Source organism: Onychostruthus taczanowskii, unplaced genomic scaffold (assembly GCF_017590055.1).
Source record: "Onychostruthus taczanowskii isolate IOZ18803 unplaced genomic scaffold, ASM1759005v1 scaffold49, whole genome shotgun sequence".
NCBI lineage: Eukaryota > Metazoa > Chordata > Aves > Passeriformes > Passeridae > Onychostruthus > Onychostruthus taczanowskii.
The window spans coordinates 3,030,348-3,042,924 of record NW_024502458.1 but is presented as its reverse complement, the minus strand read 5'-3'; the positions used below and the strand labels follow the sequence as shown (position 1 = coordinate 3,042,924).

The window sequence follows — 12,577 nt, the reverse complement described above, 5'->3', positions numbered from 1 at the left end:
CAGCAAAATGAGAAAGGATCCTCTGAAATTCCTAGTAATGCCAGGAGGTTTTGTACACCAGGACTAAATTCTCAGCAAGGACAAAAAAAACCCAACAAGAACAGATTTCTTCAGACAGCCTAAGCTTCAGTAGGTAACACTGCAGCAGTGGGAGGCTTTTTAAAATCTATTTATTTCACAGTTGCTGGAATTCCCCTATATAACTGTACCTCCAATAGGCTGCTTCTATTGCTGAGATGCCAAAGCCTTTAGCACCCAGTTGCTGCCAAAAGGACTCACCAGCATGATCCATTTTGGTTCTTAGAAAGCTGATGAGTCTCAAAACTCTCTTCTATTCACTGGAGCCCTCGCCAGCCTGCTGAGTGCTCGGGAAGCACGACTGTGGGTTGGCACTCCCCCAGCAGAGCTCCGAGCTTTGATTCTCATCAGGTGACACCTATTACTTAACAGCAGTGTTCTGAGTCAAGTTAAATAGCAAATAAACATAATCAGAGGCACTGCTAACGAGAAAAATAAAGGAGAAAACTCAAAGCAGGAGATTTTGCTCTGAGCATCCCACACCCTGATAACTCTGAATAAGCAAGAGAAAAATTCCTTTAAAAAAAAAAAAAACTGGCAGAAAGAAACATCCTATTTATATATGTTTAAGAGAAGTTAAAATAATAATGATGATATCATTTTCTACACCAGAAGTCTGCAGTGCATTTCACACTGGTTGGTGGATACTTGTTATACAGATGGCTAATCAGGAAGGTTTTTTTCTATTTAATGAGGAGCTTCCATTTCATAATCCTTGGGCTCAAATTGATTATCTTTATGAAAAATCATGCCTCTTTTCATAGGAAGAGATCATATTCATTGTTATATAATTAGCTTTTTTCATAATAAATCACTCTCCTGTATCACTTTTTTCACTTGGAATAATTTTCAGATTTCGGTTTAGTGACATTCTAATCTGCATAATAGATGATGGCTCATGCTCACGAGCTGCACTGTTCCAGGTAACATAGGAGATATATGCAAAATCATCAGAAGAAACTCTGTGGAGTGTGACTTAAGGCCCAGCAGATTACCTCCTCTTATTTAGATGAAAAGAACTCAGTTTGGAGGTGAATGGTATGACCTACTGTGCACATGGGAGTTCCTCCTAAGTAAGAGCTGTGGGATTGGGTTCTTGGACATAAAACATATCATGAAAATGTCACCATCTGCTTGAATCATTAGGATTTATCTATGATTACTCTTTGGAAAGATAGTGTCATTAAGCTGAACTAAAAATTATTAAGGTCAGTTGTGCCTGTGTACATCACTTGGCAAGGTCTGTGGAATTTCTGATACAAGGTTGGTAGGTTAATCACTAAGAAAACAGATTATTATGCTCATAACCACAAGGAATATGGTTCAGATGAGAACTTAGACAGGCAGGAAATATCTGCCCTGAAACCTTTAAACTGCTCAATGCTAGCAGGAGAAGGCAGACAAACACTTACCCATCAGACACTATGCCCTCTGCAATTTCACACACCAGCACAAACAAGAGGATAAAAGTCAGTATCCAGCGTAAATTGTGGCCAGGAAAATGGAGCCATGTGCTATGATGTATATGTACTTTGGAACTCTGACTTCCCCATCCTAAAAGAGAAAAGAGAATTATAGAGAGCTTTCTTAACAAGACACACAAACTTCCTGCTTACAAAAAAAACCCCAAACCATATATGTAACAACCTTGCACACCAACACTGACACAGCTGTTAAACGCACATGCATTTGAATATTATCAGAACTGTGCTCTCACTATCTTACTTCATATAGAATAAAATCAATAATTTAGACAGGACACAGCCTTAAATTCCTATACTTCTAGCAACTTAGTATCAAGTAATTACATGCACTAAACATTTTTCAAATCTATTTGCAGCTTAAATGAACAACAAATTAACGTTCTGACAAATACACACAAACACTCTAATAAACACTCTAATAAATGCACTGCTTCTTTTCCCTTTAATTCTTTAAAAAAGTTAAAAAAATAAAATGGATAAGGTGTGAAGCTTTATCTTGCTAAAAATCAGCAATACCGAGAGATTCCAGATAAACGCAGAGAACCCTAAGCAGCTGACCCCGTTTCCACATTCGTGCTTGCTGCTATTTCCCCACCGGACCTTTTCCCATCCCTAGGAGCGAGTGTTATTCCAGCCCGTGCCGTGGCTCTCGGCGGGCCGGTCCAGGCTTTGGACGAGGGTATCCGGAGCAGTGACAGCCCCGTGTGCTGAACCACCGGGCCACCTACCGGCCCCGCCGGGCTTGTGACATCAAACCGCAGCCGCTCAGGTACCGCAGGAGCCACCTCCGCGGGGCAGGACCTGTAATGGGGGGCGGGGGGGCTGCCAGGCGGCTGTGACCCCGCAGTAATTGCTGGGAGTAATATTTCATAACGCAACACTCACTTGTCAGGTTTCCTGGGCTTTAATAGCACATTTATTTCTGCTCCTTGCCCTGCACCGGCAGGGCAAAGCCCGCGGTCTCTTCCAGCATCACCCGTTCCTGCCCTGCCTACGCAAGGGGTTTCACCTGCGGGGAGCCCCGGGGGCTGCCCCGACACACGGAGACGGGCCCGGGCGGACAGCGGCGGTGCGGGGGCTGCCCGGGGAGAGGCGGCCGCCGGAGCATCCCGCAGCTCGCACCGCATCCCAAGAGCGCGCAGCCTCTCCGCGCGGCACGGGGGCAGGGCCAGGCCGGGGGACACGGCAAGGGGAGGCCAGGCGGGCGGGGGGAAACGCGGCACACGCGCGGGGGAGGAAACCCACGGCCAGACAAAGCCGGGCGGGGGACACGGCAAAGCAACACCGGGGGTAGAGAGGCAGAAGGAAATGGGGGGTGAACAGGAGAGGCACAGGAGGACAGGGGAAGGGAAAGCCGCGGGCACCCACCGATGAAGAGGATGGGGAAGGTGATGAAGAGCAAGAAGACGTGCGGCACCACGTTGAGCGCATCCACGAAGCAGCCGTTGTTGAGCACGCCGTGGTCCACGTTGTAGGCGGTGGAGTTGCCCTCGTCGCCGCAGAACGCCAGGGCCATGGCGGGACCCTGCGCGCAGCCGGGCGCCGCCTCCGCCTCCGCGCACATCAGGCGGGGCCGGCGCGGCCGCGGCCGGCGCTGCCCCGCCCCGGCACCGCCCCCGAGCAGCCCCGAGCGGGGCGCTGCGGGAGCGCTCGGCGGGGACGGGCTGTCCCTCCCCTGACGCAGCTGGAACCGATGCGAACTCGCCGTGACAGCGCTCGGTACCCCAGAGCACCAGAGCCGTGTTCCAGGGCTCTCGGGGCTCGGTATTGAGTGCTTAATGCATCGTTAATATGACAGAACATTAAATATCCAACACTAAATTAGTGATGACAGGAATTACAGATTACGGAAAGTGTGTTCTTTCAACCTTGTCAGTTTTTGCTTTTTTCTCGACTATGATAAAGATATTATTAGATTAAGTCACGTATTCAGCCGTACCCTCCTCCCAAAGGAGACTTCAACATTATATCCTGAACAGCTGTTGTGTTTGTGCCTTACCTTTTTTTACCCCTAAAATGAGTTAAACCCTAACTTTTTTCCCCTCCACCAAGACTGCCTCAGTCTCTGAGAATCAGATAATTAATTTGAGTGGACTCCAAATCACTCCCTAAGCATTTTTATGTACACCAAAATAATGTACAAATCAAACTTTCCAACCCCTTTTTTTCTTGAGTAGAATTTAGGCTCAGCTGAGCCAAAGCCAAACAAAATCTCTGATCAAATACTTCTCTTCTGGGGGATGGCACTGGAAAGTAAAATGTGATGTGCATCAGAAATCTGCACCTGGCACACACTTCCTAGCACAGGCTGAATCCATGTCCAAGATTCAAATATCTCTGGTGTGTAGCCATGAAATACTCAACAAAAAGAGTCCATATATCCAGGCTTCACGCTTCAAAATGCAAAAGCCAAAAGTTGGCTAAATGCCTCTAAGGGAAATGAACCCATAAATGAAATATTTCCTTCTTCCTTCAACATAACATTCAATTTCTAGGACAGAGAGCTTCACTAATAGACCTGAAAATTACTTTTGTCATGCTACTTTTATTGATCTTGCTGTTGGACAGGAGCAAAGAAAAAGCAATTCTCTACATGGAACGTTATTTCCTATATATGGCCTTTTGGAGCTACAGCAGTGTGGTTAAGAATAAAAATTAAAAGACAAACCCCAAGCCAAATCCTGTGTATATGTATTCTCAAATGTGTAAGTTACACCCACGCTGGAAAGACTATAATTATTTTAAGTTTTGGAAAGAATCCAACATTCATTTGAGCTTCTGGTCAAGCTCAGCTCTGTTACCCTAATCATTATTTAATAAACAGTATGAGCAGTTTACATGCAGATAATTTAAAAGTCATTTATATTTTAGCATTTCCTGAGTCCCCAAGTGACACAAGATTTCTGTGTTACCCATGAACAAAGAGCAACAATGAACTCTTGGCAGTTTACACTCTGGAGGCTGAAATCATGGTTAAGATCTGAGAAAGAAATAACCATGGCCAGAGAATTTAACACAGAAATTAAAGTTTGCTAACATCTCTGAAGAAATCCAAGAAGTGACCTCACATGCCCAATCTCTGCATGTTTTCTGAACCTACATGGTGCCAATCACAACTTTTAAAAAAATGTCTATCTCCAACAAGAAAGGTCAGGAAACTCCATAGTTTTGAATTTGAAATTTTTCTTTCCAGTGATTTTCAGACACAGCCTAGATTGCATAGTGAATGTGGTGCTTTAAGATTAATGATCTCAGTTCATTGTTCTCCTACAACAGATCTGTCACAGAGCTAAAGCTGAGTCAGAAATGTGTTGGCACCCTGAACAGAGAGATGGTGGATTAAATGAGGAATTAATGACTTAATGAAATACAGAAAAAAACCCAGAGTGACAGAAATCAAAACAGTTGGTAAATTGAAATTGGTAAGGTGAGCATTCACAGCAATAAACAGGGACACACAGAGACATCCAAACTCTTTAAATGACTTACACTTCCAATAACAAGGTTCCGGTTTTGTCCCTACTGTTACAACGAAATCAGGTGAGTAATGTGGACAAATACTGGTCTTGCTTACTAAAGCATTAAATAACAATCTCTTTTTCACTCACAAATGGTAAAACAGCCATTCTGTGCCTTCACAAAATAATGCTAAGACATAGTTTGATCCTTTTCTTAGAAAAGGCTTAGATGTGACTGTAGTGTCAAAGGAAAAAACTTCCTTACCCAGATTATGTCTGCTGGTCCTATGGGCTTTGGAGCAGGTCACAGAGGAATAGTTTCTCTCTCAACACTGTAATTTCATGAAGCTTTGTGAAAGCAAAATTCCTTTTCAAAGTACAGAAAAGGCAAAGAAAATATGAAACCAACAGGTAGACAGCCATGTTTATCTGCATGTTGCAAATGCAACCTGATTTTTCACTAAAGTCTCTTTACATCTGATTTCTCTTACTCCTGACTTTTCCATTTCGCAAGAAGTCAGTTTCCTACTTTATTATTTCAGTGTATCTATTAGAAATGAGACATCAAGTTAGATGCTGGCAGCCACTAGCATATTCAGTAGGTAACTGGAAATATTTTGAAAGCATTTTGATTATGTAAAATTGATTCCCAGAGAGACAAGGGCAATATTTTTAACTCAAGGAGAAAGTACTTTTTATGCTTGCCTTGGAATTTGTCTTTGTCTACAAGTTTTGGTTTTATAGAAAAGCACTGATGTCACTGTCATATTTTCTGGAAAAATCCCTTCGCCAGGATTTCTCTCTTGGGAAGATGAGAAGCCTCAGAGAAAAAGGAAAACAATATTATCTCATTTGCTTCTCCTGTGTTTTGCTGCTTTGGAATGTGGTTTGAACATTGCTTATCCACAGGTGATTGTTCATTGGTTTCATGTGAATTGTTTTTGACTAATTGGGCGGTTAAGGGCGAAGCTGTGTTGGACTCTGGAGAGAAAGTAACGAGTTCTTCTTTAGTATCTTTTAGCTTTCTGTCTGTATCCTTTCTGTATTCTTTAGTTCTTTAGTATAGTTTAGTGTAGTATTCTTTAATATAATATAGATCATAAAATAAATTAGCCTTCTAAGAACGTGGAGTCAGATTCATCATTTCCTTCCAACATCAGGGCACCCCACAAATACAAGACACTGACAGATCAGAATTCAGTTGTTTTCAACAGATATTAATTTATGTGGGAGCTTTCATTTTTTTCTTTCTTACCTTTGTCATTTGTATCGCTCCTCTTATTCAGCTGCTTCACACTGACCTCTCTTTTTCATCAATGAAGTGCTCTCTTCCTGAAAGTCATGATTTGCTTCTGTAGATCACTCTGCAGCTTTGTGCTTTTGTTTGCATCTAGAAATGCAGATAGAAAAAACCCCAAAGTTTTGAAAGTTCTGAACAGCCACAGCCCATGTTCAAAGTTGTGACAGTTAGGTATATAAATTTAGGCATCACGCAGGAAAATTTCCCTTTCCTATGTCTTTTAAAATCAATAATGAGACCAATTATAAATAGGAAATCTTAGGAAAAAATGCTAACAAAGGAAATTTTTATTGTGATTTAGAATTAGCTAAACAATATGCACTAAACTATGACTTCTGGTTCCTATTTAATTCTGCTCTTGGAAGAAGAGAGGAAAAGCAATATACATGTGTGGGAGGAAGCCACTAATCCCTTTCTAAAGCATGTTGGGAAAGGCTGAGGAAAAAATTGGGAGAAAATCACCTCCAGAGAGAAGTGTTATTTTATTCTTGTGGAACAAAGAACTCCATTCTATCATTTCATAGAAGACATCTTTTAACAAAAAAAAAAAAAAAAAAAAAAAAAAAAAAAAAAAAACCAAAAAAAAAAAAAAAAACCAAAAAAACCCCAAACAAACAAAAAAACCCCCCAACAACAACAACAACAAAAAACCAAAAAAAACAACAACAACAAAAAAAACTTTGAAAAATAGTCTAAGGTGTTGATATTAAAATTCATACAATAGGCATAATCATAGAATCCTAGAATGGAAGGGAAGAGATCATCCAATTCTAGCTCCCTTGCTATGAGCAGGGACACCTTTCACCAGACCAGGTTGTCCAAAGGTCCATCCACAGCTGGTCTGGCCTTGAACACTGCCAGAGATGGGGCATTCACAGCTTCTCTGGGAAACCTGTGCCAGTGCCTCACCATCCTCATAGTGAAGAATTTCTTCTTGATAGCTAAACTAAACCTTCCCTCTTTCAGTTTAATAATAGTGCAGAGATTCACAGAAATAGCTGTTTTTCTCTAAATAAACCTTATTAATTTTTAACTACTGTCCCTCATTAAAAATGAAGAAAGGACTTATGAGTAAGCAGATCTATCTCTGAGTGGAACTCTTTGTTGGGCAATCATCTTCAAGCAAACACTCAGACAAGTGTTTTAGATTGGAGCAGCTTATCTTTAAGTGTGTTCAGACATCTTGTGGCTTCAGCCACATCAGTGACCTCTATAATTAAATCATTTTATGAAGCACATTGTCCAACATCCACTATAGCATTCAGCCAATTAATCTCGCCTTGAACTAGCTCCTCAGTTTAACAGTAGCTTCCTGGTTCAATAAAGCCAGAGCAGTGCTGACTTGGCACCTGAAACCAGGCAAAAATCTCACTTTTCTGTTCATTCACTCTCCTTTGCGGTGTTAAACAAACACAAAGCATTTGGGGCTACCTGGCACAACTCAGGGCAAATCACCTGAAGGGCTGCAGGCTGTTTGCCGTACCAGCCTGACCTAAGGATATTCCTGGTGCTCCCCTGCCCTCCTCAGTTACCAGGATTCTCCACAACAGCGACAACAACGCTAAACAACTTTCCTGACTATCCTTGTGCACAGATGAACTTTTACAATCTGTGCATGATCTCACTGATCACCTCACACCTTAGTTTCATCTCCAGTATCTAAATGGTTAATGTGTTGAGTACTCCCTGTGTAGTACTTGTAGTACAAGTGTTGTGTTTTCCTCAGGGGAATGAGCTGAGTGCTGTGAACTAACTTGTGCCAATAAACAACTCGCGTGCTGGCTCCAGTGTGGTATTCTTCAGCAAATATATGGGTTTTTGTATATAAAAGACTATTCTGCCTGTTTATACTAAAAAAATTACACGCACTAACAAATAACCATAACAAATACCCAGAATTAATTTCCAAAAGGTAACAGGGCTAAAAGTCACTGGCCTTTCTTGGAACCCTTTCAAAAACCACAAATTAGACTGAAAACTAAGATTTGAATTGTTTTTTGAAGATTATTAGAAACAAACCAAAGATATAATCTTTCCTTCTCAGAATATAAAACAGTTTTCTGCTTAGGCATAGAGAGCTTTTAGATTTGTTTATTGACCTCCAGGGATTGTTCCAGGCTACCCTCAATTTCTCCATTGGGTAAAATTGACACAACAATTAGAGAGAAACAAAGCTATCAGTTCAGACTTAGCTTTGGAATAGGTTTATCTAGTGCCACTATTTGACAAATTATGCAGAGAATTAACAAAAAGGGTGCTGTACTTTAATGAAGTTTTACACTTCAGAATTTTCTTCTATTTCTTTTTAATAGGTTGCAATGTAGCATTTTTTCTAGCTCTTAAAATAATAACAAAAAAATCATATTATGGATTCATAAAAAAATGCAAAATGTGAGTATGCCCAAAGGGTTTGTTCCTCTATAGCAAATACTGCTAATTCCCTGTTGCAATTTATCACATACCTAATTAATTTTATAAGGCCTATTTCAGGAGACATTTCTCTTGAGTTCAGCCCACGTGCAGACTACATTTGGGATTTTCAGAGGCTCAAGGGAGTTAAAACAATCAATACCCATAAAAAATATAAAGAAAATTAATTTAATAGATTAGTAATTGAAGTTACAGCCAGTGGTATTTTCTCCTATCTTTTTCCTATTTTCACAATGATTTGAACCTGAAGCTCTTGAAGTAGTACAGTGCTGTTTTTTGTACAGTAAAGTTCTGAACCTGGGTTTTTAGGAGTGAAGCACTGCAGTAGATTAAATTGTCTATGACGCTTTTACCTAGCAGCAGTAATTCCTGAATATCCTTACTTAGGGCAGATATCCACAGCCTCAGCCCTCAAACCAGCCAGAGATGCTCTGCTCTGGATAACTATTCTTTATACTGTCAGTATTTAGGAGGAATCAAGTAGCTTTTGTAAAAAGGCAAAAATTAAGAGATAGCTGTACAACTCCCTCCAGTATTGAAATTTGGCATTATTTTTCACTCTCTGTAGCAAGAAAAAAGTATTTTCTTAACATAGTCTATATATTTGCATAGGAAAGTAAAAAATTTGTAACAATAAATAAGACTAACTGAGTACCAAACCTTCAAAAATCCCCCTAAGCTGGGCAAAATAACGCAAAGTCAAGGGAGCTAAAACAATTTGCAAGTTTGGATCACATTTAATTAGTGTTTTTAGCCAAAGAAAAGGGAGAAAATTCCAAACTCCTCCTCTAAAGAAGCAAATGCAAATAACAGAAAATAACACCATGGCAGTCACGTTAGCACACAGGAAAAAGACTTTGCTGAGACAGGCCAGGCTTCCAGCCTCTGGACAGCAAATATGTTGTCCTTAGGATTCAGGGTCGCAGAGTGTCTCAGCTGTTCATGCAAATGCCACAGGTCCTTCACACTGTGCCTCACAGAGGAGTCACCTCACGGGCTGATCGTGCCCTGGTATTTTGAACATAGTCCACTCTTACGACTTGAATTCCTTAAGTGGTTGAAGTAGTGGGTGAGTAGGAGTAGCGGATATTCAGATTAGCTTTCATGTGTGCATTAACAAGTTGCCTTTTAAAAGAGAAAATAATAGAAATGAGAGCTTTGTGCCATGATAGGGCACAAATGGGACAACCAGGGGATTAGACAGGGGTTCATGAAAGGTGGGTCCTGCTTGACCAACCTCATCTCATTTTAAGACAAAATGACATGCTTAGTAGATGAGGGAAAGGCTGTCGATGTTTCCTATCTGGACTTTAGGAAGGATTTTGACACCATTTCCTACAGCATTTTCCTGGAGAAACTCGCTTCCCATGGAGAGGGAAGGTGTACTCTTCACTGGGTAAGAAACTGTCTTCTGAGGGAGCTGGGGGTGTTTGGCCTGGAGAAAAGGAGGCTCAGGGGAGACCTCACCACTCTGCAACTGCCTGAAAGGAGGCTGTAGCCAGGTGGGGGTTGATCTCCCACTAACAAGTAATAGGATGATAGAAAAAGGCCAAAAGTTGTGCCAGGGAAAGTTTAGACTGGACATTAGGAAACATTTCTTCACCCAAAGGATTTTCAGGCCCTGGAACTGGCTGTCCAGGGAAGTGGTTGAGTCTGCATTCCTAGAGTTATTTAAAAGCCATTTAGATGTGGCACTTAAGGACATGGTTTAGTGGTGGACTTGGCAGTGCTGGGTTAAGGATTGGACTTGATGACCTGAGAGATCTTTTCCAAACTAGTGATTCTGTGATTTTGCTTTTATTCCTGTGTGGGATTATTCTCTTTCTGAAAACAAGAATATTTAGAAGTAGAGCAAGATATACCAGGAATCTGATGCTGAGTGGCACTTACATGCACTATTATGATACAAGTGGTAGCAAAACATTCTAGGTACCCACATCAGTGCAGGATGTAAAGCAGCTGCAGATCTCTATATAAGAACTGCTCTGAAGAAAGTATGAGCTATTGGTAGGAATGTGTACCTACTATGAAAAATCATATAATTAAAGAAAAAAAATCTACACTGTTGTGGTAACAAAAAACAAGTTGGAAAAGTTCCTTGTGTTCCTGATAATGATTATAAAGAGGATAATTCCTGTTTCCTTCAGAAGTAGTTTTCCCCTCAGCGCATGTATTAATTTTTCCTGACTGGCAATACCACAAGGCTGAAGATAATGTTTTATATTGTAAATCTCCTCTGAAAAGAGAAGCCATATTCTTTTGTTGTAGATTAAAAAAAAAAATTCTCAAAGCTGAATGTTTTCATAACAGCATATGTTGCACTGTCTGAGTCTGTAGCATTAGATATGAAAACAATGCTGACTAGGGGGTGCAGCAGTCAATTTGTAGGGTGCAAAAACTGTAAACACAACTGATTGATAGAGCTGAAATCCTGCTGAGGATATAATGAGAATTGACCAGTAACATGAATGAACACTGTGTCAGGTTATATAGTTTTTTGAATAAATATCCCCGTTTGAGACCAGTTTGTAAAACACAGTAAATAGAAATGCTTTTCTTTACAGGAATTAGTTTGTGGAGAGTTTGCAGAGTCTCTTTGGGTAGAGGCTCATCCTAAAATAGCCTCAGGTACTTCTCAGCCTAAGTCATGGGTCCCAGTAGGTACCTGGGCAGCCACGTGCTGGCACAAGCACCCTTGGCTGCCCACCTGACATTACAAGGGAATGTGTCACAACCATCTATGTAGGGCATAATTCCCACACTCTGATCTTCCCTCCCACATGGAATTATTCCCAATTCTCTCTTTCTCTCACGGCTGTAGGTAGCCTTTCTCAGCATGCTTTCCCCAGGCTATATTTGTATCCTGTGATAAGGCAGCAATATGAGCCAGTGGAAACGTTCTGCACGTCTGCATTTTGGCAGCCCAAATGTGCAGGGCGATGTCAAGTGCTGAGGCTCAGCCATGGAGGTTTCTCACGTGCAGCTCTCAGCTGACTGCTTTTCATCTGCAGTGTAACAGCAACGCAGTGGAGAAAAGAGCAACCACATCCAGCTGTAGAGCACTGACAAGGGATGATTCTCCCGTGTGCCAGGGACAAATCCTCAGGACATGCTTGCAGTAACTGGGCAGAAAAAGTAAGATTGCTTGTTCCATTTCCAGTCCTGGAACTGGCCATGGCTTCTTTAACAAACTGAAGTTCTGAATTGACTGTTCTTTTCAGCACATCGTAGAAAAGCACTTGCCATTTCCCCGTTTGCTTGCTTGTAGTTTGGGCAGTGAAGGCTCAAGATATAAAGGATAAGATAAGGAAAGGGCCATGCTGCAAGTAGATAAAAGCTCCTCTCTCTTCCACAGCTGGCTATAGTGAATATTACCCTGTGGTTAAGAGACAGGGCAGTAGAAAGAATACTTGAGATTTCATACTCAGGTGTTATCTACTTAGGAAAATTGTCATGTCACTTGCATTATCCTAGTCCAAAGAAGAGTAAGTATTTTGTCCCTTTGTGTAATTTATAAATCTAGCCACTTTCCCCCATCTATTTAGTATGGTATTTTAAACATCTGTTTAAACAAGTGCACATGGGTTTAAAGACACCATTAGAAAAGGCAATACCAGGTAACTTTATCCTTGGGAAGTTATACTATTCCTGATGTATTTCAATGGCATAATAGAAAAAAAACCAGACATCTCTGCATCTGTTTGTTAGTGTGAATATTGTCACAGCTGACAACAAACAAACACAGTTTTCCTGCAGCAATGCAATATGGGACAAATCATTGCAACTTAATGGCAACTTAATACACACAATTAACTTTCCCCTGTGAA

General features: G+C 41.1%; 1 protein-coding gene across 2 annotated transcripts in view; it reads right to left on the bottom strand.

Moving 5' to 3' along the window:
* ABCC8 (ATP binding cassette subfamily C member 8) overlaps positions 1-3,175 on the bottom strand; it is a 74,366-nt gene extending 71,191 nt beyond the window's left edge. Inside the window, exons 1-2 of one of the 2 annotated variants that reach the window (XM_041414966.1) lie at positions 2,931-3,175; positions 1,491-1,632 (exon numbers count right to left, since the gene is read on the bottom strand). In XM_041414966.1, coding sequence (XP_041270900.1) covers positions 1,491-1,632; positions 2,931-3,126 — 338 coding nt within the window. In that variant the 5' untranslated portion in view covers positions 3,127-3,175. Of the gene's footprint in view, positions 1-1,490; positions 1,633-2,162; positions 2,188-2,930 lie in introns of those variants that run through there. The other variant, XM_041414968.1, reaches the window with a different exon arrangement.
* Between the last annotated feature and the right edge of the window lie 9,402 nt (positions 3,176-12,577).